Source organism: Zonotrichia leucophrys, chromosome 3 (assembly GCF_028769735.1).
Source record: "Zonotrichia leucophrys gambelii isolate GWCS_2022_RI chromosome 3, RI_Zleu_2.0, whole genome shotgun sequence".
Taxonomy (NCBI): Eukaryota; Metazoa; Chordata; class Aves; order Passeriformes; family Passerellidae; genus Zonotrichia; species Zonotrichia leucophrys.
Window position 1 is genome coordinate 101,937,592 of NC_088172.1, and position 26,913 is coordinate 101,964,504.

The 26,913-nt window shown below is 46.0% G+C and overlaps 1 protein-coding gene across 3 annotated transcripts in view; it reads left to right on the plus strand.

Moving 5' to 3' along the window:
* Window positions 1-26,913, plus strand: part of SPTBN1 (spectrin beta, non-erythrocytic 1) — a 115,959-nt gene that overhangs the window by 19,268 nt on the left and 69,778 nt on the right. For all 3 annotated transcript variants that reach the window (XM_064709680.1, XM_064709679.1, XM_064709678.1), the window contains exon 2: window positions 14,702-14,901. In XM_064709680.1, coding sequence (XP_064565750.1) covers window positions 14,754-14,901 — 148 coding nt within the window. In that variant the 5' untranslated portion in view covers window positions 14,702-14,753. The remainder of the gene's footprint in view (window positions 1-14,701; window positions 14,902-26,913) is intronic.

Here is a 26,913-nt window from a genome sequence, read left to right on the forward strand (position 1 = left end):
AGCTTGGAATGCCAAGTGACAGTGAATGGCATTTGAAACAAGTGCTGGGGTGGGTCTGCTCAAAGCTGCGCCTGCTAGGGGTCAGAGAATTACAGAAGTGGTCCCACTTCATTTAAAACCAGTGTTGGTTTTGAAATCCTTGGAAAAAACCCAAGTTTTCTGGTTGGTTTTAATTTTCCTGCTCCATGCTCTCATTTGGTGAGGCTTTGAAAGCTCAGAGATTTCAGTTTTGCTTTGAAAGTGAAAGAGGCTCAGGATTTCCCCGGGGAGTGGAGCTTTGAGAGGCTGAGAAGGCAGCAGAAAGCTTTCTCCTCCGGAGGCTTGTCCTCACCCAAGATGGCTGGCAGGAAGGACAGGACGTGTGGGAGAAAGGAAAAGCAGGAAGATCTGGGCAGCTGCCAAACATTTAAAAGGACTGTGTAGTAAACAGTCATTAGGTGGAAAATGATCAGGATTAGCGCTTTCTAAATGGCTCCGGGGCTGTTCTGGGTTTTGTTGTTTTGTTTTGTTTTTTGATTTTTTTTAACTGTAACTCTGCAGGTGTAAATCTGAAATTTGTGAGAATCCGAGCTCTTTAAAAAGTAGAAGCTAAAGAAGGTTCTACCACTTGTTTGCAAGCATTCCTTCATAACCATATCACCCCTGCTGTGCTTGTTCTCCCTAGGTAATGTTTTAATTCTTATTAAATTAAAGAATCATTTGGGTACATGAAATAAGATAACACTGACATAAGGCCCAATCTGTTCAGGATCCAAGGCAAGCGATCATGGCAAGTGAAGGATGTCTCTTTCTTCCTGTATGGGAATTACTTCATGTGTTTCCATAACCCAAGATAATTCCAGGCTTTACTCTTCTGTAACTCAGGGAAAGGGGGAGGCTTTCCATAGAAAGCCCTGAGTGCAGGGAGTGTGACTCAAGAAACCAGAGAGAAGATGCAGTTGCTTTGTTGCTTTTTGAGGCAGATATTGGCCTGATGGCCAGGACAGAACATGGTGAGAAATGGAGCTTTTCTCTGCTTTCCTCTACTTCTCTACTTGCAATTTCCTCATGATGCTTTTTGCCATCTGAATTCCCTTCAGAAAGGGAAGGTGGACACACCCCACTGTGTGCTCTCTTCAGTGTCTCCCACATTCAGTGTAGAGGCTGTAGTCATCTTGTATGAACTCATATAAACAGGAATAGTAAAACATTTTAAACCTTTTTTGAGCCTAAAGTACAATTGTGACTGATAAGGTCGATTTCAGAGTTGTGGGAAAAACATAATCTCCACAGATTTGTTTCCAACCCTTTAAATTTATCAGATTAACTGTTTTTTGGGTGGGAACTGAGTGTCTAAATGTGTAACGAGGTCCTGACCTTTATAGGTCTGTGCTGTGTAAGCCACGTTGTCGGGAAGGATGAAATCATTTTTCAGGAAGAATTTATCAGCAGCTGTGACATGTGGGAAAGGTGAAGGGCAATGTCAGGTTATCCAGCCAAATTGAGGTGTGCCTTGGGTGAGGAGGGAGGGAGCCTGGGTGCTCCTTGATGGGTGTCAGAGCAGAAATTCAGTGGTCCCACATGCTGGTTTGCAGAGATACAACCTTTTTTGGGATTTATCCTCCTTTGTAAATGCTTGGAAAAACAATTTCTGAGTGAAATGCACCTTGTTTTGCCATTTTGTGCTGGTGGAAAGAAATCATTCCTGATGTAATTTGAAATGGCAAAACCATTACAGGTCAGTTATGAAAAATGCCAGTGATTTCCTTGTGTTTTCACTTTCATGGTGTTTGCTGTCAGCTGCAGAGCTTTGCACATTTCAAATATTTTGCAGAATTAATTTAATGGACCAAGATTCAGAAATCTGGATGGGAGCTGAGGTACTTTTGCAGGCAGCTTAAGCTGAGCGAGGTCAGTGCACTGGGCAAGCAGCAGTCCCCAAAAATGCTGAGCACATGTTGTTTGCCAGAAAATAGGAAAAAAGGTGAAGATTATCACGTATTTTGGATACTGAGAGACTTAATCATGGATTCTAACTGCTGGGGACTTGGCATGATGTGTGAGGTTTATTTTCCGGGCCATGAAGTAAGAATGAAATTGTCTGATTGCATTTGAAAGTTGCTGGGTAATGAAAACAACAGCCAAGATCGTATTTAAATATGAAATGAATATCAAGAGGCATTTATGGAACTCTGAGGAGAGATTGTTACTGAGAGGAGACAAGTGGAGATCAAAAGTTATTGGTTTTTGAAGGAGGAATTCTGGAATATTCTTCCAGGATAGCACACATAGTTATCTTATTAAAAACTCCAAAAGCAAACAGGTGATAGAAACAATCTGTAAGATCCTGTCCAGTGGGGACAGCTCCATAAATCTTCAACATCTGTGCCCAATTACTGAGCTTCTCGGGGCTCTTTTTTTTCCTGTAGTGCACATTTCTCACTATGAACTAATAGTACATAATAATAAAGTGCTGGCTGTGTGCCAGCACAAACAGGGCTTTGGCGAACTTTCCGGGTGTTTGTGGAGGTAGAAAAGCAATGCAGCTGTTGGGCTGGGGCTGTGCCAGCTGGGGATCCATTTCCCAGACAAGAAGCTCAGCTCAGAGTGAAACAAGAATCAGATATTTTACATATCACTGTCCCATGCAGGTTCTCCCTGGGTGCTGTGGCAGTGGGGTCTGTGGGCAGCTTGGGGCTGTGCACATGGAGGGATCCCACAGCTCCAGCATGTTTCCTTCTGCTTCCTCCCGTTCCAGGAGCTGGGTTGGAGCCCTTGTTGTGACAGTGCTTGGTACAACTCCCCTGGGAAGTCAATGCAAAGGACCATAAAGCTTTTGGACCCTTTTTGCTCCCCTTGCCGGGGTCCTGTGCAAGGCAGGCTGTGTTTAGGTGTGGCCAGAACTGTTTGGATCCAAGTGCCAATAACAACAGTTGGGTGCTCTGGAGGAGCCAAAGTCATTGGTGTGTTTATTTGCCTGTTTTACTTAGAGAATCCACAACTGTGAATAACATCTGAGCTCCTCTCCTGGCTCCAGGGAATTGAGGAACCCTTTCCTGGCCCTGGCTCCTGGTAAAGGCCTTTGGCTTGCTGTGTAGCCAAGGTCCAAGCTGGAGGGATCAGGGCTGGCCAGGGTTTGTGTCCTGGCTGGACTCACAGGGAGTAACGTCTTGGGGATGGTGGACACAACAACACTCCAAGGATTTAGCAAACTGACATGGAAAACCTGGAAAGAGTCATCACTCCATCATATATAAAATGATAAATATCTCTTATCTCACATAAATCAGCACACGAGGATGTGCACTAAAATATTTATTAAGGCAAAAAAAAAGGACTCAACCGTAGTGGAAACATCAAAGAACCAAAATACTGACCCGAGTTATTTAAGACATAGCTTTTTTTGGGTTTTTTCTTCCCATCTATCATCTTATTTCCCAGGGTTTTACATTCTGGCCCATGTGCTTTCTCCTCCCAGGATGCAAATTGTTTGCTCACAAATGTTCTGAATAACAAATTGACTTAATTTAGATGGCATTGAGGCTCTTTAACCCATCTCAAAGGGCAGGGATGCACTGAGGACCTACAGGCATGCATTTCAATGAAGGCAATAATGAGATAGATTTCTTTTTCTTGCCTGACTATTTTATCTATGCATCAGATGAAAGTTGGAGGGGAAAGGTTTCTGTTAGTCTTGTCGGGGAGTTGGCCAAAAAAAATGTGAAGAATGTAGAAAGGAATTAACAGCTGGTGTCCATTTAAAACTTCCATGTGGGCAAATGCAGGCAGGCTGCTCAGTTTTACCTGTTGTTCCTCTGGTCAGTGCCCACTACCCCATGAAACGTTTCGTTTGGAGGACACCAGTTTGGATGTGGTGCTCTTGCCAAGAAGTGGATGATGTGTGTTGTGTGTCCTCTGGGGAGGATGAGACACATTTCCTCCTCCTTGGGAAGCAGTGGCTCAAGCTGGGCTTGGTTACTTGAACCGGGAATGTTGGCCTGATGGAATCGTACCTTAGACTATCTGACTTGGTGATTTACTCATGTGACATTTCGGTCTTCCTGGGGAGGGATCCTTTTCCAGACTGCTTTCGGCCACATTTCTCGTTTGGGCCTAGCTGAAGATGTGCATATGCAATGCTGCTGCTGCAGGCTGTGCTGATTTGCAGGACAATTCTTAACACCTCTGTGGTCAAGTGGGTGCTGAGTATCAAACAGCTCCATTTCTCAATTCACTTTCCAACCAGCTCTAATCCAGACTGTGGGCATTCCCTCACCCACAGTAAAGTACTGTCTTCATCTCCCCAAAGCAAAAGTTGGTTATTCTGGGTTTATTCTCATTCAAGAGAGAACAGTTAGAATCCATGTAGTCCCTATATCATATTCCAGTGCACGAGCCAAGCTTTGCATGATCCAGCATCTGCAGGAGGTTCTTGTTCTGGAGCAGGCTTTGATGTGCCTCCTCTGGGACCACCACTCTCTCCAAATCTGAGTTCTTTTCTAAATTCTTCTTTACCAGGCCAGCTCTTTGTCCAGATCTCAGGAGCTGATTGAGCAGCTCTGGCTACAGCAGAGCTCTGTCAGCGAGGGAGGTCTCAGGAATCTCTGGTACCTGTGTGGGAGCAGGTGGATCATTGCTGTGGGGTAATTAGTGCTGCCTTGTGTCTCCTCTTAATGAGAGTCTCTGCGTGTCTGGACTTGGCGCTGCTCCTTCCTGCTTTGGCGCTGGAGCTGCTGAAACCAGCTGTTGCTTCAGCCCTGCTGCCGTATGGAGGGTGTCAGCAAATCCTTCCCCATTCCTGCCCCCAGAATTTGGGTTTTGTTGTTTGTTTGTTTGTTTGTTTGCTGATTGCAAACCTGCCGATGGCGTAGCAGGTTATTTACTCTGGGCTGGCCCTTTAAATTGCTTCCCTGCACTGCCTGCCTGGCTGTGAAGTCTCGCTAATAAACAGAGTCCAGAACAAAAGCCTCCACAACAAAACATCCTTTTCTCCCTGGGCGTCTCCCTGGGTGCGGTTTCCCACCGCTGCTCTGCAGTTTGGGGGCAGAGCCAAAGCAGCTCCGTCTCTTTTTTCTTCCCTGGAAGTTGTCACCAGGCAGCCTCCCCCGGCCAGCAGCTCCGAGCAGGGAGGAGGTGCCTGTGCACAGCCTGTCCTCAATTTCTCCTCCTTGGCTGGGAGTGATGGAGCCTTTCCCTGCCCTTACATAAAACACGGAGGAGGTTTGCTTAGGCGTAGATCAGGGTGGTTTGACATGACTCCCTGCTTTTGTGCCCTCCCTCAGGGACACTCCGGGATTGCCAAGCCGTGAGCGTGCTCAGCCTCCCACGGCTGCAGCTCGTTCTGCCTGTGCCTGGGCTCGGGCTCAGCACTGCGGCGTGACCCGGGCGGGCACCGCAGCCTCCTCCCTGCGGGAAGGAAACCGGAGCTCGCAGGGATGGCGGGAAGGGAGATGGGCAGCGGCTCCCGCTCACTCCCGCTCACCCACAGGTTGGATTGGGCTGGGACCTTTCAGAAGGGTGAGTGTGGAAGTGGAGAGGGAAAATAGAAGGGCAGGGGAGACAGCAGTTGGCTGGCTGGTGAGCCAGGGCTGTTTACTTGGCAGCCCTCCTCCTGTAAGGAGGTCAGAGCTATCGCATCTCAGGAGAGGACGGCAGGAGCAGGAATGTGCTCCGGATGGAAGTGTGTCAGGGCCTGCAGGCAGCTCTGTAGCAAGGGCGGGCTCAGGGGTGCCCTCCTTCCAAAAGTAATCCAGGGCCATCGTTTCTGTGTGAGAAATCATTTCTTCCCTTGCTAGGAGTGCAAAGTGGGACAGAAACTCCAGTCCCAGAGCCTCCGGTCCCTTTCCCACCCCCCAAAACTTAGCTGTAGCTCTTCATTTGAATTAATACAACAGATGTAAACTGATATTGATAAACTGTGTGGCCACACAGAGGCAATCACAGCATTTCTTGAATGACCCAGTGATGTCTGAGTTGTCCATTTTTTCCTGAGGAAAGTTTCCTTGTGGGTTGCAAACTAAGGCGCTGTCTCCATGATGCCCCCCAGCCGGGTGCCACCTGGCACTGCCAGTTTGCTGCCCAAGCAAACAGTGATGTCACTGAGGGCATTCAGGTTGCCTGGGACTTCCTGCCAAGCGAGGGTCATGGCCAGGGTCAAGATGTGAAGCTTTTCCTGCACTGACAGCAGTGCCCTCATCCAAAGCAGAGCCAAGTGTCTGGCAGGCCGGAGGCAGCGGGAACGTCTCCGCTTTCAGCCCTTCCCTGACACACAGCAGGTTCCCAAAGCTCAGCTCTGTTTCTCATAAGCTGGGTCATGAGAGAGTGAGGACCAGAAAATGGGGATCTCCTTTCCGAGGGCACCTGGTTTTTATTGGAACTCTGCTCTGCGTGAGTGCATGAAAAATACTAAAAAAGACTTTTTTGTTTTGTTCTGCTGAAGAAAAAGGTAAATACCACTGTAGACAATTGCCCTGAATTTTCACATTCTTTTGGTGAAGGTCAGCCCACAGATAGCTTCCAGAACAGGGTGATACTAAATATTGTCCTTTAAATGCTCAGTGGCTGTGGAAGGAATTTTTTGGGTAGTTTCTTTGAAAATGTGTTGATAAGTGATAGAATACATCACTTTTCCTTCCTGCCAGACAAGTTGTCCCTGGTGTTGTTCATCAGTCCATCCACAGGTACTTAAATTTGTTTGGAAAGTGGATCTTTGCCTTGCTCTGTGATCAGGATGGCAAAGGGTGAAATGCAGAGGCTTTGTGAAACAAGGTCCTGGTCTCCTCCGTGTGAAGTGGCTGAGATGGGCTGAAGATGAGGGGTGGATCAGAGTAAAGGTTATCTTCAGTGAGAGCCTACGTCAGAAAAGTCCTTCCTGTACTTCTGGAAGGGACTCAGCTGACCTGGAGTCTTTTTGATTCCCCCTCCAGTTCATTTCCTCTTGTGGATTTCATTTGGGTTCAACCCACAGCACCCTTTGTGGTGTATACAGATAATATGTTGTTAATTCTACTCAGATTTTTAATCACTTTATATTAATTTACCACCATCAGAATGTTTTTGCTATTACCTTCTTTTATTTATCAAAAAGTTCAGGTAATTCTGCAGTCAAAATTTCCTGTCTAAGAATTCATAGTGAAATAAGAGCATGGGCTGTAAGAGCTGAAGGGCTCTTGGCCTGCTGGCAGTCATATTCCCCAGAAAAAGGAGTGGCATGCCAGCTGCTGACCCCACAGATCAGAGCACACAGGTGCACCAGCACATATTGGCTGTCTTGTAAAGCCCTCACAACATTCAGGATGCTATTCCAGTCCTGAGCAGAACATAATCCCTGGTTTGCTGCTCATTCCTCACTTTTCAAAGTGACCAGCTGCGATTGCACCAGAACAAGCCAGCAAAGTCTGAAGAGCAGATCCAATTAAAACTCACGAACTCTGGAATTTTCTTCCATCCTCCCTCGGCCCAGGCTTTGGAAAAGGCACCTTCTAGATGGCTTACCCTACTCAAAAATGCAGCTCTTTCTGAAAATGGATGGGAAACCTAATAATTGGAATGTAGAAGTCATAAATAATGCAGGAATGGAGGTAGAGAGAGGAACTGCTGTGCTGAGCTGGTCCCCCAGGTTTTTTCCAGCCAAGCCATATGCATGGTGGGACATTCCCACATATCCTAAAAATTTCAGGGTCTGTCTTTCACTGACACAGGAAAGCCTAAGAGGATGATGAAAGTGTTTTTTAAAAGCAAAAGATCAAGAGCTGCATGAATTTAAATATATGGGAATTTCTTTATTGACTTAGAAGTAGAATACAGGATGGCAGGTTTAGAAAATGCCTGGGCTGATGGTTCATAAGATTTTCTGGATCCTGAGTTACATTTATTTTGGCTGTGTTGGATACAGAGGTGGTGTGTGAGCTGGAGTGAAGCTGTGTTTAATTGATGGATCTCACTGGAGCAGCCATGGACTATCTCATGATGTCCTTCTTGGAGCTGAACCAAGCTCTTACTGCTTTAATGCTACCTTGCCCAGCAGTGCTTGTTTAGGGAAAACCACAAACACCTGCTGAAATAGGTTGAGTACTCTGGGTTTTGCTTAAAAACAAAATAAGGAGTTTAGATCCTTGAGCATTCATTGAGCTGGGCCCAGTATGTGGAATTTTATTCTTACAGCCCTCGTGGATGTTCCTGCTCTGTGTGTCACTCCAGGCCCTTCTGGATCCCTGTAGACTTCCCCTTTGAGTAGGGATGGAGTAATGCTACTCCCTAGGAGCTGCTCATGGCTGAGACAGAGCCTTCTCCTCAGCAGCTTGGCAAAATGTGTTTCACATTCTTCAAGAGATGAGGGGAAAATGAAGGGCAGCCCAGAAGGAATTTGGTGCCTTCTCCACCCTGAAGTGTTGTGTGTGATAAGATCAGTCCTTCTTCAGTTCTACTCCTCTTTATTAACTTCTTTCCAAAACCAGCCACTTTCTACCTAAAATGTCCAGATTTTTTCTGGGTTAGTCTGTTCATGGTTTGTATATAGTTGGTCATGGCCTTCTTTAGAAGATGGTTCAGAGGCAATATCTGTTCTAGAATGTTCCGCAGGGAAATACTGAGCCCTAGAGAATCTCACCCCACAATTATTTTGTGTCTGACCGTGGATGAAATCCATATGAAGCCTCCTTCTACCCTCTTGGTGTTTTAAGAAGGCTCTTCAAATAATGTTGGCACACCTTGTGTTGTATCCCCAGCTGGATGGAGCTACCTCAGGTTACAGAGGGAAAATTTGGACCACATATATCAATTAAATTATTCTGGAGTCTCCAGGATAAAATGTTGGAGTCCAGATCTACTGGGTGATGTATGAAAAATTGGGTGAAACTTTATTGCTCCAAGTGTAGTGAGTATCAGACCAGAATGTTTTAATGGTCTGTGCTGGAACTGAAAAGTTTGAAATAGAGATTTGTGTTTTTAAATAACCTATTTTCAGCTATTTTGAGTTTCTCTGTGCCCTTGGTGCCCTTGGTTGTTGGAATCCTTGTCCTGTGTGGGGCATGTGGTGCTGGGTGTGCCCTGCTCACCCCTGCTGGCTGCACTGAACTCCAGTTCGGCGAGGCTGTGTCTTTTCAGGCAGCAGCACAAACACTTTCTGAAGCTGTTTCAGTGCTTATTTAATTATGTACCCATCTCCCAGCTAGAGCATGATATCCTGGGGAGCTCAGAAGGAAAACAAGAGCCTGGAATTCCCTCTTAACTGCCTGGTCTTTGGAGTGATGGGTTATCTGAGCTGTGGGAAGCAGACCTCCCTGGTGAAGGACGGGCTGCCTGATTTTAGTGACCTTCACATGCTTTTCCAGCCTGTATTGAGAATAAAGAGGCTTCAGTCTTGCCTTGTTTGTGCATTCCTGAAGTGCCCCACGGGCTGATTGTGGCATTTGGTAGCACAGCCTGTCCCCCCTTTGCTGTGACCTTTCAGGGTGCTTTGGGCTATTGGGCTCCACGTCCTGGAGCATGGAGAGCCAGAGGAGTCAGCACCACAAAGTGGTGAAGGGAAGCAAAGACAAAGACACAGAGCATTCTTGGGCTGGAAAATGCAGAAACAGTGTGGTTCTGTTGGTGGAAGGAAAGATGGGACTGGGAGAGGGGATATTGGAGATCAAGGGAGTTACAGCCTTGCTGAGTTACTGCCTTTATTATTTTGGCATTGGTTCAGCAGCTGAAACAAAAAGCCAGGACATGAGTGAGTGTGCTGCCCCTTCAGGACAGGGGAGCTCCTATCCTTGGAAATGTGCTGCAGTTCAGCACCACAGGGGCTGAGCAGGGAGGGAGCCTGGAAACACCTCCTGGGGCTTCAGGCTGAGAAATGGCTGGAACTGGGACATGCATCACCCAGTCTTTCTAAGCTTTATGCTCAGAATTCAATTTCTCAGAATGGGGGTTCTGTACAACTCTTGAGTTTCTACAGTATTTTGTAAATACTTGCAGAGTTTGGCCTGTGGGGGTGTTTGATGTGTATGTTCATTTGGCATCCAGCCCTGAGCCTCTCCAAGGTGCCCCTATTGGCTCTGACCAGGCCACTTTCCCTGTGGGGAAGCTTAGGGTGAAAATCTGACCCTGTTGGGGTGACAAGATGTGGGTGGGCCCTGAGAGTTCAGAGGAACTTCCATCCTCCAGTTTAAATACTGGCTTAAAATGACATTTAAGACTTATTAAATGTTGGTTGTGCTGTTGCTAGGAGGGAGCTGAATGTTACTCAGAATAAATGCAAAGTTTGGTTACATATTATCTAAATTTCCCTCTTTTTAGTAATAATCATTGCACTAAAGTAAAGAGCTGGACTGGTGAGGTGATCTGAGGCATCAGGAGGGGAGAAGGACTGACTGGGAGGGAAAGTATCCTGCAAAGAGGGTAATGCAATTCTCTCTGTGCTCATCCAGCCTTGGTTTCAGAGGGCTACCAGAAAGAAGACAGTGTGTAATTTTGGTTTCTTAGAGGCACATATCTGATCTGTGGGGTCAGGACACCATTCTCTTTGTCACAGTGGCTGTGTTCCTGCTTGTCACCAGACCCATGTGCTCTGGTGACCTGGAGATGGGAGTGTCTGTGTCCCCTTTTCAATCCTGTCACACCATCAGTGGGAGCTGGAGATGAATTTACAATTTATCTTTAATGCCAGGAAAGCTGCAATAGGTTGGGCTGTGTGTTAGCCAGGGAACAGTATTTACATAAACCATGAGACCATTTGGGGATTGCTGTTCAAACTATATTTTTTCAATCACAGCACCATAAAAACCTCTTGACAATCCTTAGTTAGAGTAACATGAATCTAACTACAGCTTAGCATGTTTCCTGGAAGAATAGTAACTCTTGAAAAAACAATGTTTGCTTTAAAGATAAATGTAACTATTAGGAAGTAATTCCAGATGTGTGGTTATGGCAAAATTTCAGGGATCATAGTCATAGCTGTTTAGTGAATTACATGATTGCATTTAAGAGTAGCCAATGAATTTTTTTAAAATTAATTCATTCTTCAGATGGGCTGAATAAAACTGTTTGTTTTCTATTATCTAAGAAACAAACAGAGCAAAATCTGGTCTATTTATGAAAGTAAACACAAAAGGTCTGACCCCTGGATGTGGCCTTTGAAAACTGTCTGAGAAAATGCTCTTCCTGGTAGCTGATTTTTTTCTTCAAGCCATTTCTTCTTTTTGAAGACAATGCCAACCACCCCCCTCCCTCCCGCCCTCAGATTATGCAATAGGTTTTAAGGAATGCTTTGAAATGAAATGGTTTGATCTCTTTTGTCTCATGAGGTCGTTTAGCATGGTACCCATTGCAGAAGGCAACAGAGTTCTATTTTATCAATGAGGAAGAGGTTTGGGAATTTACAGATTTTTCTATAAATTTTTCAGATCCAGACCCATCGTGGTGGGCCTGTGGATTCAGGGCCTGGAGCAGTTCCATGCTGTTTATTAGCTCACCCTTGTGCCTGTTTATCCCTGGAATTGCCTGCTAACATCTCCGAGCCAGGTGCAGCAGCCCTGGCAGATGAGTTTAAGAGGGAGTGGATTAAGTGAGAAACCCCAGTGCCTGCTGTCCCTGGCTTTGAGTGCTAGATGTCATCCTGGTGTGAGGCTGAATTGTGCATATAAAGGAGCTGTGCCCTGCCATTTCTGCAATGCCTTGTTCAGTGTGTTTGCCCAGTCCTGAGAGTGGGCTGGCCTGCAGGATGCTGCTCGGGATGTCAGCAGCTGAAATTCTGGCTTTCTGCAGAAAATGTCATTCCTTTATTAGAGGGGTTTCTCAGCTTAAAGCCAGACCAGGATATTTAAGTGACAAAGGTTGTTCCTGCTGGAGAACGAGCTTCCCTCTGTCCCTGTGCTCCGTGGTGATCTCTCTGTGGGTGTTGGTGGGTGCTTCACGCAGAGGCTTAAACCAAATCTGTAAATATATGTGTGTAACATGTCTGTGTGTGCTGCACACACACACACAGAGGGTTTTCAGCTTGGTCCTTCAATGGCAGGGCTGATTTCACAGGTGGATTACATTCAAGGTCATTAACAGTGAACTCGGCTGCATTAAAGGCTCCAGGAAAATTCCAAACCGTTTTCTGTTGCTCCCTGGGCAGTTGCTGGTGTTGTTCATGTCAGATCGGGACACCCTTAAAGCAGACACAAGATGTGCTGCTGTAGCTCATCCCAGCTGCAGGACCTCCATCCCTGCAGTCAGGAGCCTGCAGGTCTCTGCCAGGACTCGTGTTTATCTTCCTTCCCTGTTCCCAGAGGCACCGGTGGGTTGTGCTGGATCAGAGCTGCAGCAGGACTCAAGGAAAGCTGTTTTCCAGCAGAGGCTGAGGGCGGTGGCTGCACTCTCTGGAGCTGGGTCTGTCTCTGGAATCAGGATTCCGTTGTGTTCTCCTCACCTTGCTTTGCTGCAAGGTGCTTATTTTTATCCCTGCAGCGTTTTCCTGCTCCGCCGTCCCTGTGGTGGGGAGCTGCATCCCAGAAAAGGGAGCCTGATGTCAAGGAGCGAGGAGCTGCTTTTATCAGAATCAGAACAAGGATGGAGGTTTTCTGGCCCTATAGGTGTGGGATAACAGGCCATTTCATGCTCAATTTAGCTTTATCTGGGATAGATTTTGCTCAGTATGGGAGAAGTGATGAAGCACAAGTTGGAGTTGAATTTATTCTGGATCAGGTTGTGTGTGTTTCTAAACAGCAGTGACATTGAAATAAATTAAATCCCATGGCTTGTTCCATCTATATTAAATTACATATCACTCCATCCCGATTTTGGGTTCACTGATTTTTATGGTTGGAACTGCAGCTTTTCCAGTGGCACATTTTCTCTTCCTTGAGCACTGGTGAATATAGAAAAGATGGAAAATTATGCTGTCAACCAGCCTGTTCCCACTCGTTGTTTATATCCTGGCTGCTCCGTGGATTTAATTGGAATTAACCCTGATTGCAGCCTGTGTAGAGGGATCAATGGGAGGTTTTTGTCTAGGCCTGATGCTCGGTGAGGATCAGCTGGTGAGTGCTGTGCAGAAACGCGGCGAGTGGGATTTAATCCTTCCCCCGTCTTTGCTCCACGCTTTTGTTCGCTCCTAGGGCAGGATCCGGCCGGAGCGGCTGATCCATGCCCGGCTCCTGCGGGATGCGCCGCAGGAGCATCGTCCCCACGACCTTCCCCAGGGCCAGTTCTCCTCCAGAGCGTTCCCTCGCTCTCTTGGCAGCTTCCCATGGCTGAAGCGATTCCTTTTTACCTTTCGTGAAGGTTGAGCACTCGCGCTCAGCTTTCGCTAACAGCTCCTTATGTAACAGCCGCCCCAGCGCGGCTCCGCTCCCGTTCCTGCGCCAGACACAGATTTCTCCGCGCGGCAGCACGGGCCGGACCCGCCGTGGGCTGGGGCCGGGGGCCGGCTCTGGTGTCCCGGGCTCGGACGGGGAATAAACGCCGCGGGTGAAGCAGGGCAGCCCCGCCGCCTGTCGCGGGCGAGGCGGATCGATGTCGCGACATGCGAGCGCCGGGAGCGGCCGGGCCGGCAGGTGGCGCCAGCGCGGCAGGCGGGGAGGGCCTGAGGGGCAGCGCCGGCCCCGCCGTGAGGGCGGGCTCGGCCTCACCCTCTGGGGCGGCCCCGGCCCCGCCCTGAGCTCCGGGCTGCTGGGCGGCTGGTCTTTCTTTTTTCTTTCTCATTTTTCTTATTTTAAATTTTATTTTAAAGTAAGAAAGTGAGATAAAAGAGAGGAAAGACAAGAGAAGCCCCGGGCGGGGCGTTGTGAGGGGAGCGCGCGGCCCCGCCCAGGTAAAAGGGCGGCCCCCCTGGCTCCCCCTTGCCCCTGTATTTAACTGCATTTCTGGTAACAATTGCGTTTTGCAAAGGTGAACTGTGAGTTTCTGTGCTCCTCAAGGTCTCACTGAGCACTGAAGGGTGAAGGGGATTCTCAGCACTGTTCCCGCTGGGCTCCCAGCTGTGTATAACCTCCCTCCTCCTCCTCCAGAGGTGTCTGCCTCTCTTCTATCTAGTACCCATAAATACATGGAAATCCTAGTCAGAAAACAGAATAAATATGCAAACAGCACCCTGAAAGAGGAGAACTTCACCCCAAGGGTTGCGTTGGTGGGTGCCATGTTGTTCCTGTGGAGAGTTCAAAGTAATGCATCATTTAGTTGGTTTTATCTGGATTAGTTCATAAATAAATTGCCAGGACCGGTCACAAAGTCAGTATTTGCATATGGAGATAGAAATATTAACACATGTTAAAAGGCTTTTGCTTGTCAAATGCTTATGTAGCTTTTTCAGAATCTGTATTTTTTTTTCCCAACAATTATTTGCACCATTTTGTAAAGATGTGGAGGTCATCTTTGTGCTTGAGGCCAAGTTATTCACAGTTCCATATGCTTTAACCAACACTCACAGATCTCTAACGCCAATGGTCTGCTTTTGAAAATAAAAGTTGTGGGGGTGTTTTGCTGCACTCTTCCATCCATGTTTTGCTTTGTGGAGCTGAACATGACAATCCTGGATGTGTGTATGCAGCAAGGCTTCTGTGCTTTGGTAAAGCACTTAATTTTTTGAGAATATTTGTTCTCTGAAAGAGTGTTTGGTATTTACTGTTCTTGATCTTGTCTTCAAGTAAAAGTCACTGATTTTTGAAACCAAGACTCCTGAGCTTGACCTTTACAATTTTCTTCCAGCATATGAGCACCCTCTAAATGCTTATATTTCTGTGTTTTTCTTTGACAGAGGGTTTTAGGAAGAATCTGATGGTGAGGAGAGGCTAAGGAGAAGACTCAGGATGACGACGACGGTAGCGACAGATTACGACAACATTGAGATCCAACAGCAGTACAGCGACGTCAACAACCGCTGGGATGTGGACGACTGGGACAATGAGAACAGCTCTGCTCGGCTGTTTGAGCGCTCCCGCATCAAGGCCCTGGCTGGTAAGCACTGACTTGGGGTTTAGGAAAATAAAAAGATGGGTAACAAAGCTCTCCTTCACAATACCTCCATCTGGAAGTGTGCAAAACAACTCACTAGTCCTGGAAAGAGGAATGTGGTAGGTGGAGGTAGTTGTCATGCAGTAATGAATGATGGGGCGATGCATTCTTTGTGAAATGCTTGCCGTCTTCTGCTGAATTCCACTGTCATCAGCAGAGAAATGAAACTGGATTGGATCTTTTCTCATTTGCAACAAGATTGTGTTTGATTATTGCGTATTAAAGGCTATACATTAACTGCATTTGTTTATAGAGCAAAGAGATTATGTCATGTCCTCTCAGCTCTGAGTCACTGCCCTGCAAAGCAATTTTTATGCATTCTGTAAATGATTTCCTGACTTTTATGGTAGCATGCCCACATTTCTGACCTCTGAACAAAATGTCTTGGCAGTGTGGGACAGGCACAGAAAACAGCTCAAAACTATGCTAAGCATTCTGCTGGTGAAATCTGAGCTGCAGGAATGGTTTTAAACCTGACACTTCATAAGGTGTTGAGACAGGTTTATTAAATCAGCTGCACTGAGACAAAGGTATCACCTGTTCCATTTGTGATTCCAATGGGGCTGGGGCTGGAGTGCAGCGTGCCCTTTCTGCTCTCCTCTCTGGCCATGGAGGTGCATCAGATGCCAAACAATTTACGTGTCAGGCACAGGCCAGGATCAGGTGTGGAGCTCAGCAACAGGGAAATGGAGTAGTTCATGCAGGTGGGCAGAGAGCAGATCACATAACTCTTCCTGGGGATTGTAATGCTATTGACTTAATGGAACTGCTCCCAGGGAGGGGACGTGTGTTAAATTTTGCTGCTTTTAATTACAGCAGTTCCCGTCACAGTGTGCATTGGGAATGATAGGGGAAATGCCTTCCGTGGGCAGGGCTGTGCTGAGTGGGGTCAGAAGGAGCTTGCTGGTACCTGTGGAGAGAGGAAAAATGAATCTCAGCTTGGGTTGCTTTATTTTAATAGTTTACTCTTGTTTGAGGAAGAAACAGTGTTTTACTCCTGCCATGTGAGTGGTTATAGGTTGTATCCTGTTCCTTGGGTGGGAAATGCTTTTAGTACAAAGCTCATGAGCTGTGTTTGGGTCCCAGATCTCACCTTACTGCACCTGCTTGTTCCACTTACTTTTATAGCAAGCAGAGCTCCCCACCTGAGTAATGAATAATAAACATGAAACTCTCATTTCAAGGAGAAGTAATGTAAGGAAAGTGCTTGAATTATTTAGCTAGCCTAAAACACATACCCATGGCAAAGCAAATAATTTTGCTGAAGATTCAATTCAGATATTTAAACGTTTTCCCCCACAGTATGGTGTATTTATTTTTCTTCTGAATAAGCATTACTCATGGTTATTTTAATTTGATACATTTCCATACCTGTAATTCTCTGTGGTTGGTGCTGAGAATGCTGTATGCTGCCAAAACTTGGCTTAGCATCCTGCATTGCTGCAGCACTGCTTGAAAGCTAAATCATGGTGCAGAGAGAGAGGAGTGAGGAGAGGTTTGTATTTCAAATCCAAGGTTATGGTTAAAGGCTGAGCTATGCTACTCCTGGCACTGCTCAACATTTGTTTTCAGATATGCTGTCTGGTGGGTAATGTCCCCTTGCATCTCCCCAGAAAGGCACTGGCAGGTCTTTACCAGCTGCAGCCTGGAGCTGGGCTGGCAATAATCTCTGTCATTGTCCTTTCTGTGGGGACAGGCCCTTTCTGGAAAGGTGCTCTCTGACTCAGCTGCTGTCACAGGACTGGGCACAGTGACCACGGGTGAAAGCCTGGTGCACACACAGTCAGCTGGGGCATGTCAGGAGGTGCTTCTGGGCTCTGCAGCCCCTGTGTGTGAGTGGCTGCCACCATCACTTCCCTCTGTGTGAGCCTCACTGCTCTCTGAAGCAGCTGTGTACCACCTTTGGGGTCTGGATTCACTGAATAACACTGCAGCTTGGCTTGGGTGAGCACTGGATCTTTGTGGGCATGAGCACCTCCCCACATCGCCAAGACTGGGCATCCTTCTGACAATAACATTTCTGTCTGCAGAGGTCATGGTGGGCTGTGTCTCAAGAGTGCCTGTGGCTGTCCCCTTGCAGTGTGTCAGTGACAAGATATAACAAAAGTCTGTCAACATCTTGCAGTCTGTGAAACGCTTGTGCATCATCATCCCCTTGAAATGATATGAAAGATTTCAAATGAACACACCAGGCACTGGTTCCTTGAATTTCATCACCCAGATGCAAACTGCTGTATTCCAAAGCAGAGCACCTGTGGGCATGTTACAGTGCCTGACTAATGGCTCTGTGTTCTCAGGCATCTTCTTTCCACACTCTTCCACAAGCTGTGAAGTGCCTTTGGCGGGGCTTCCATCTCATGTTCATTCTGCTTCACTGTAATCGAAGTGAAACTTACTTCCTTTGAGGTGAAGCAAGGCAAAGAGTGAGGAAATAAGAAGTGAGGTTTGTAGCCAGTGTCTGATACTCCACTGTAGGAAGAATCCTGATGGCCCCACATTCCATCGGGATGTTGAAATATTTAAACAATAAAGGCAGGAGGTGGTGGTCAGAATAATCTGTGATTGGAACAATGTCCTGAAGGAAAGCTCAGGTAAAGCAAGTATGATACAATAATAGGAGAAAACCAGTGTTGTTAGTACAGCATCTGATAATCAATGTTATTAAAGCAGTCTGTGTACCATGAAAACCAGAATGCAAAGGGTTCTTTTGGTTTAAAACCAAGAAATCATCTGGGAACTCAACTTTCAATCAGAATCCAGATTTGGAGGGATATGCAACCAGATTGGTTGCCATTCATGTTGAGGTAATTCACTCTGCAACTGATATGAGAAGAAGGTAACTGATCCCTTCTTCACCAAGTAAGGTATCCCACTGTAGGAAATCATCTTTCACCTGTCCTTGTTCTCCATGGTTCTTTGGAAGGTCTTGCTGGAAGACCAGGTAATTCTACCTGCTCTGTAGGAGCCAAAAAGATATCATGTTTGTGCAAGATTCCTCATTCACAAATCCTCAGGGGTTGGATTTCGTCTGTCTAGGACCATTAGCTAACAGGATTTGTTGTGCAGCTCCTTGATGCACGAAGCTCTTGCAAAAATCTTAAGAAACAGTTCAGTTGTTCAGCAGAATTTTTCCCACTCAGCCTTTGGGCTGAGGTTCAGGTGTGCCATGCTTGCCAGCTCAGGTGCTGTTTTCAGTAGTGTGAGAGTTGTCACCTCCAGAACTTTCCATTCCTTCAGTTAGCTAATTCAATATTAAACTTGGCTACAGTTACTCGCTTTTCTGCTCATTTATATTTTGCCCTTTTATCCTCTGGGTTCATCCAAGTGACCAGAAGGTCTGTGACTCAGCTCTCTGGCCCATGAATTAAAACCAATATCAAAGTTTATGAAGTGAGAGGACTTTCCTAGTCCTAGTGTGGGCAGGAGTGCTTTCCTTTTCCAGCCTCACCCGCGTGGCCGTGCGTAGGTCGGGGCACTCACTGGTGTTGCACGACGTGGTGTTCATGGGCCTTGCAGGGCAAGCCAGGAGGCTGCATTTGTTGTGCAGGTGCAGCTTTCCTTAGCTGCCCAAAATAGGCTTCTCATTCATGCCAGTCCCTTAAATTCTTCCAGCAGCAAGAGGGGAAAAAGCATTGAAATTGTTCCTGAAGTTACACTATTGAATTTCTTTTTTCTTTCTAATATAATGCAACAGCCATTTCATAAGGTTAAAAAAAAATTAGAGAAAACTTCCAGTGGGAAAGTTCTGGGTACCTTAAGTGGGGCTAATTAGCTCCTTGTGGCCCTGATATTTGAGCCATTCCCCCCACAGCTGCAGTGCAAAAACTCAGCAGTACAACCCCACAAAGAAGTGAAAAGGAAGATTCTGCTTCTAGTACTCTCCAGGTATCACACACCTGCCTGGCCCTGCTGTCAAGCATCTCTCTCATAGCAAAATTTCTGTTTCACTCTGAGCATACAGAATGAATTTCAGGTCTCAAACCAATAAAAAAGGGCAAAGTACAATGACTTAGAGCTCAAGAGAACAAACGTTGGATTTGTTCTTGGCTTTGAAAGAGCATACTGAGAATAAGCTCTTGCAGGGCGTTTCCTAAGTAACCTGTCCCTGAGCTGTCCAGGACTTAAAAATCAGTCACTAATTTTAATAGCAGCAAGTGATAAGAAAGGAGAGCTCAGCATTATAGTGATGCTAGTAAATCAACTTGAGAGGGCATGTGAAGGATTCAATTGAGACTAAACAGAAATAAAAGAGCAGTGAAATCTGCTCTGCATGGGTGTGGCAGAGCTGGTTGTCAGCCCATGGGTTTGTTTGGAGCTACAGGCCTAACACAGGCATACCCAGATGAGCATGAAAGGGCTTATTTTGAAAAATCTTGTTTTGCTCAGATAAAAGTTGATGGAATTATTTCAACAAAAGCTTTTCCAAATGTTGAGCTCACTCTATGCTTTCCTTCTGGATTTTGCTTCTGGAACAATTTCTTCTGTTGTTTCTAATCTTCCCAGAATACGCAGTTGTTAGAAGCAGCAGTGTCATTTGGTGTGCTTAGTGTCATGCAGGCACAAAGGGAAGGAACAGGGCAGCAGAGAGGCTGCTGTACTGCCACATGTCACCTGTGGTGCTGGCTGGGACTGCTGCTGCACACTGTGCTCTTATCAGAGAGCAAGGAAAAGCTCAGCCCATCTGCCACTGTGCATTAATGTGTTGGCTTTAAAGTTCCCTCAGAGAGCTGCTTCTAAAGCAGATAGCAAAACCCAGATGATAAATAATACTTTGTTCTTAGTGGGTTTATTTTTAAAGATTATCAGCGGACTGACCCAAAAAGAAGAGCCAGTATCTCTGTGAAATATAAAATAACTCACAAGTAGAAGCAAACAATGTATTCAATGATAGAAAATGTAGCTCAGTACCCAGGTCATTTGTATCTTGCTGCTGTAACAAGGTGATCTTTGGTTTCAGTTGGGCATGGCTGGGGGGTTTGCCCTCTCTCTCTTTAGAATCCAAGAAGTCATGTTGCAAACTACAAGGTGTAAGTCAGGTTCTTGGTAGTTTGATTAGATCCCTGGTCCTATGTAGCCTCTTGAGTGGAGAGCCAAGCTGCTGAGAAGTCCTGCTGAATGTACCTTAGGAATTGTCTGGAACTGCGTGTGCCTGTCTGCTCCATGGACAGGATTTATGAGTACTTAGTAACAGAGTGGTGCATGACAGTGGTTGCATCCTGGTGAATGACTGTAATCTGGCATGCATTGTTCAGGCAGGATGAGCTGGAGCTGGAAAAAGAGGATTATTGTTTCTTTGGGGACGGAGCAGGATAGGAGCAGCTCTGGCAGCCCCAGTCCGGAAAGTCTGAGCGCTGCCGTCATTTTGCGTCTCCACTGAAATCCTGTCAGCACTCAGCACTGCTGAGCTGGACACGTATACAGGAGAGCCCAGCATCTTGCCAGCCTGATTGATCCCTGGATCTTGGAATTCCTGTTCATTAAGCTCCTGGGCTGGAATACAGGTCCATATCTGCTTCTCCTAGTTCCTTGAGGAGAGCTCCAGGCATCAGCCAGTCCTTATGCACAGAGGACTCTGTACCTGGACAGCAATGCAGCAATTTAACAAAATAAGGCACAAGAGAATTCTGTGCTCTAGTTAAGCCTGAATATAAAAAGCCATCTGTACCCAGAGAAAGCTGATGCGTGTGCTGCCTCTGTGTGCATAGGTGTGTTTGCCTTTGGGATATTACCCGTGAGCTGTGCATGGAGATAATCCTGCAGCACGTCAGCCTGTGTGACCATACCCAGGCATTTCAATGCCATGGCACTGCCCTGACTTCCAGAGGGAGCTTCCTCAGATGGGAGCTGTGCCTTCATTCCCAGAGCAGCACTGCACATTGCTCTCCTGTCTACTCCAGTTTTCCTCATCCATTCATCCCCATGGCATCAGAGAAGAGTAAGAGCACCAAGGGACGTGCTTTTGGCTGCCCCAAAACACTGAGCTGAGTGGGAGGCAGTGTTCAGCATCAGCAGGGCAGGAGTTGTGAAGGGGGGGTAAAGAGCTCTGGCTGCAGCAGCTGCTCTGGGAAAGGAAAAATGCTCCCTGGGAGACACCCTCTGTGCAGTCAGTGAGAGCTGAGCCAGGCACTCTTAAGCTGGGATAATATGCTGAAGTTGACAATTTAGAGGAGACCTCCCAGCCAGATTGTTACCTGGTATAAACTGGGTTCTCCCCTGGTTTCTCTGAGGCCATGCTGTCTTACACCAGCTGGGAACCTGACCAGAGGTGGCCCTTCATGGGAAACCTGAAGACTGAGAAGGCTGCTAATGTTCTTTGCTGTTGGAGTCAATGTTTTAGGGATATTTAATACAGAGAAACCACGAGACCTTTCACTGTAATAATGAGATTGTTTTTAGATAATTGCTAAATAATCTTAATGCAAAGGATTTCTTCTGTGTAGAAACTACATGCCAATATTGGCAATATATATATTTTTTAAGGTTATGACTTCTCTCAGGGGTGAGCTTAGCTGTGGATGAATTTCAAAACCTGGTCATGAGTCTGTAATTCAAAAGAAGTCTTTCCACAAAAAATGCGTATGCAGAAGAGAATGTTCTCATCTCATGTCTTTAGCATCTAACTAGCAATGTTTCTGTATTTATGTTATTTATTCAGCCAAATCTGCAGTGTGCCTTGCATTTTTTCCTTCTATTTGTTGCTGGGATACTGCCTGAAAGCACTCCCTGAAGTATAAATAATGTCTAACAGAGCACACTGCAAAGTGAAATTCGTGCAGGATTCAAACATGTTTACTAATTTCTGTTAACCTTGGAGCTCTTCTAATGGGGAAAGATTGGTGATGAAATCATTCCCTGGGATCAGAGCTTTGATTCTTATCTTGAGGTAATATCCTGGAGAGATATAAACCCAGATTGCCTGGAGACGAATTTCCTTGATGGGGAAGAGGCAAAAAGAACAGGAATGGGGATGAGAACCAGCCATGTAGAGAGGGTGATGAAAATCCACTTGTAAGTTCCACTTCTTTAGTTTCCAGCATTCTCCCTGACAGTTTCCAGCTCTTTTAGCGAGCAAGGCAATCACTACTAATTTTTTGTCAACCACTTTGTATGTGTATGTTGTGTGAGGATTTTTTCAAGTTTTTCTTCCTTTATTAAGCCTTGAAGGCAGAGAGGTGTCAAGTGACAGTGTTTGCACATCCCTTTGTACAATGTATTATTTTTTCAATACATCATATAAAAATGAAGTTGGTTGCTCTGAATAATAACTTCATGAGCTGGACACAGTTAATACTTGTCAATTGATCACTGTGCTTTTTTGTGGAAAGTGGCAATTTCCAGATAGGAACATACTCTGGCTTGTGGAGATTTTTTAAAGATCACTGTATTCTGCTGCTTGTTTCCGCCCAATTTCCATTTTACTCAAGAGCAGCAAGACATTGAATTGTCGTGCCTGAGTGATTATGGTGTAGCAGCAGTGTGTCTGTGTTCCTGGTCAGACTGAAAAGAAGGAAAAACAAAATGGTGCAAAAGGGAGAAAAAGAGTTGTGGGCATTTCTGTGTCTCTCTCCCATACATATAAACATAGGTGCAATTCAGGTGGAAAACAAAGGAGACAGAGAAAATGACAATAATGCCAGCTTCTGAAAAAGCAAATCAAAACCCATCAAAAAGAATTTTCTGCATGAAAATGAACAAGTGTTTTCATGACAAAATTTCCCAGCCAGTAGTGTGTTAAGTTGTACCTGTGCAGTGTGCTTTGTTTGAACAGGCTTTGTAAGGGCTGTCCATCTATGTCAGGGAGCAAGCCAAGTGCATTCCATGGGCAGCAAACAGAACCTGGGAATGTAGTTACAGCTTTTCAGGGTGAGTTCATGGAGTATGGGAAGCAGTACAGGTTGGAATGCAAACCCACAGACACAGAAATTTCTTCTGAAATGTTCTGCAAGTGCCTCCTGTAGCTCTTCCCTGCTCTCCTTCCTGGCAGGTGTTTGACTCCTGCAGTTAGCAAGGACATGCTGTTACAAAAGTCATGTCAACTTCCCTGTTAATCTGGGACTTGTGTAAACTGAAACCTGAAACCAGGTGGAACTGACCCAGTTTCAGTAATAAATTGATATTCTGGCCTGGTTTGTGAGAAAATTCCCAAAGGTTTTGGTCTCAGATGTCACAGCCTAGAGATTCACCTGGAGCCCAAAGCTGGTTTGTGCCTGGGACTCGGAGCTGAGCTGCTGGAAGGCCAGCCCAGACCTGGCAAAAGGAAAGGATGTAAACAGACCCTTCTGTGATAAAAATCCTTGTCTCCTACTTTTTCATGGGCCTCTTTTCCCTGCCTCTGCATTGCACTGGCTCTCCAAAGCCCATGTGAGTCACAGAGAATGTATCTGGAAGGGACTGGGAGGAGCCAATGACAGGGTATTGCCACTGTCCTAAAATCCTCTTTAAACAGAAACATTGAGATACTTTCTGCAGTGGAAATATTACTGAAGAGGAGATCTCTTGGTTTGCTTGTGTTCATTTCATCATTTCAGCAGCATGTGAGAGAGTTAGCCAGTGTTGCAGGACACGGCAGGTTACAAACTGAAGGCTTCTGTTCCCTCCAATACCTGCAGCAGAGATAATGAGCTTGGCAGCTCATTTCTGCTTGGTGTGTGGGCTGCTGCTCCCTGCTTCCAGCATCTCAGATAAAAACTGGAGGGAAACCAGCTAACTCTTCAGGATTCATGTTATGCAAATTGTCAAATAGGGTAAAAATAACTATTTCCTATTATGTTCTAGAACAATCCCCAGCAAAACCTCTCTCTCCTTGCTCCAATGTGTAAGGAAAGGTTTTGTTTTTACTGTGAGGATGGAGGCAATGATAATGAGTTTTCAGTTCCTAATTGTAGCACTTAGGGGATGTGTAGGAACTTTACCCACCTTCAGGAAAGGAGCAAAACGTTACGTGATTTCTCTGGCATTTTAGTTTAATAAATCATCCTTTTTATCTTGGTGGTTTTTTCTTTTTTTTTTTTTCCCTAGTTAGCCACCAACTAGAGAATTTACAAGAGCAAGAAAGAGTAAAGAGAAAAGACAAGGGTGATGATTAACCAGACTCATAATTATTGTAAGCTCTGGCTTAGAAACATTGATAATTAGGAATTTGGAAGGCACTTTTGCTGGATCTAACACTAGTTTCTTCCTTAGAAACCCCAGTTTTTTCTCCTTTGTGTCAGAACCTGTTCACTTCAGCAGAATTTTTCAGAACCATGTAAAGACAGAGCCCAGGAGAGACCCTTTTGTGTTCTGGGGTAAGCAGCTGTTTCTAAATGTTGCTTGTACATTCACAATATTATTGTAATCAACCCTTGTTCTCCTTGAGGCTTTGCAAAGCTCTGATCATGTCAGCTAGGACACTCTGCATTATGGCTAAGTGGATAATCACTTGTGCTTTATTCACTCTGAACGAGTACACAAGCCATCATCACCTGGCAGGTGCTGTGAGACAGGGACAATTCAAACTGTGCCAGCAAAAGTTACTGCACAGAATTTAGAGAACAAAAAAACCCCAAAACCCAGCACACTCCTCCCTCCTCAACATGCTAAGATTAATATATGATCTGGTCCTACTTTTTCTCCTTCTCTTTTTCTCCACTGCTGTAATCACTAATGAATTACACCATGGACAATTTCCAGCTGTGTTGATGTGATAAGTTGCACTTGGCCCAGCACTCCAAAGCTATCTATGGCTTTAAAGCATTCAATCCCCTCCATAACATATTATCTAATTAGTGTTGTCAAGGGCTTAGTCAATTAAAGATAAACAGGGAAAATGAGTAGAACTGGGGTGTCACAAAGAGCTTTGTGCATGCAGAGCCTTGTGATCGATCCGGTGCATCATGGCCACACGGCAGCAGACAAGGGCTCAGGTTCACTCATTTGCAGGCAGCAGCAGCCCGATGGATTAGGCTTGGTGTGACTCACACCGATGGGGAGCTGGCACGGTGCCCGTTTGGAAGCAGCCTTGCTACATACGGTGTAGCATTTCACAAACACAGACATGTCCCCATTTTGCTTTGCTCTTTCCACTGAATTCCCACCAACCTGTTCAGCAGAGCCTTTAAGATGAACGGCAGTACCCAGCTGAGCCTGGCACCGGGGCCAGCCCCAGGAGCTGAACCATCAGCAGCAAAGTCTGTCACATCTGCTGCTGGGGGGCACATTGTTCTGCCCAAATGCCAACCTGGATGGCAGCTCAGATGAGGTCAGACACTCACAGCAAGTGCTGCTGACAACACATCAGGTGTCTCTGTTTGTCAAACCTTGAACAAAATAAGCTCAGTTCAAGCACAGGTTCTTCCCTTTTCCTTTAGCTATCCCCCCTATTTGCTGTATAGTCTCCAGTGCTCCATAGCTGCTGCAATTCCTTCCCTTTAAGGTAGTGTTTAGTGCTACTGGGCAGGCCAGAATTGGGAGGGACAGAGAGGAGACGGGGACAAAAAAATAAAAAAAAAAATCAAACCCCAAATTTTGTTCAGTATCCCCTGAAGCTTGCCAGCTTCAGTGGTCCCACAGGAGACAAGCTGAAACATAAATATGTGTGTGTGTGTTGTTAATGTTTCATGATGGGGTGGGTAAGGCCAGTCTGTGTTTTACATGGGCCTAAGCTAAATAATTATTTTAAGGTCTTAATATTTTCCTTTTGCAATGGTTTACTTCTTAAGATTTTTAATAATGACTACGTGCATTAGTGCATTGCCTGGCAAAGGTTTTGGGAAAGCTTTCAGCTGGGGAAAAGTTCCTGACTTACGGCCTTCATGGCATTAAAAACGCTCCAGTTTCCCCGTCAGTCACTTGGACTTTAGTTTTACCTTCTGAGCTCACATAGCAACACCTGTTTGCTCAAGGTGGGACAGAATGAGTTGATATGCCTGCAGGTAGAGCCTGGCTGCCTGCCTGCTCTTGAGGAGAAGGGTTTGCATTTAATTATAACCTAGGTCAGGCATGGCAGGCAAAAGCTGCTGTTGGTAGGAAGCTGCAGGAGAAATATCCGTGATGGAAATAAGCCTGTACTTGTGTGCTGGGCTAAACGTGCTCCTCCAGCTCGGCAGAGTTCACTTGCTGTGCTAAAGGCTCAGCTTACCCAGCTCTGCTCCTGGGAATTTGGGTGCCTTTGGTATTTTGTGCTGCCCTTCTTGCCTGGAAAGCGCATGGCCAGGGCTGGTGGGGGTGCCTGTGTGCTGCAGGGACAGCTGGCTGCACAGAGATTATCAGGGGAGGGTTTAGCAGGAGCCATATCAGCCCATTGTTGTCTGCAGAGCAGCATCCTGCCTGCTGGGGCTGCAGCTGCAGGTGCTTCCTCAGGTCCCCCTGACTCCTTCCAGATGTGTTTTTAGGGCATGAGCCTGCAGGGCCTGGTCCCCTACACAGCCACTTTGCTCCCTGGTACTGTAAAACCTGTCTGGGGCAGCTGAGGAGTCCTTTGTGACCAAGTGGGTAGTGCTGGAGAGGATGAAGGCCAGCTTTAAGAAATGTTTTAGGCTCTGCTTGAGGTGTGCTGTAGTACCAGGAGTCTTGTCTAAATACAGCTATACTGAAATAAAGGGATGCACTGAAATACCCCAGTAAAAGCCCTTCTGTAGCAATATAAGTAACTCTGGACTAGAGCTATGGTGGTACTTTAGTAAAACAGTATAGTTGAAAGCCATAAATATTTTAAATGCATTTATGACCTCAGGAGCAGTGTGCCAGACATTTTCAACAGTCCATGTGTTTTTGGAAACCCCAGCTTCAGCTGAGAAATGTCAGCTTCCATCACTTCTCACTAAATTGGCAGTGTTCATGGTTGGACTTTGTGCACATTTGTTCCCTGATGTGCTGGTAATGCTGTGGTTGAATTTCCACCTTGCACCAAGCAGGACCTTGGGCTGCAGTGAGGAGGGGAGTGGGTTGAGCCTCTCCCACAGAAATTGTCCTCAC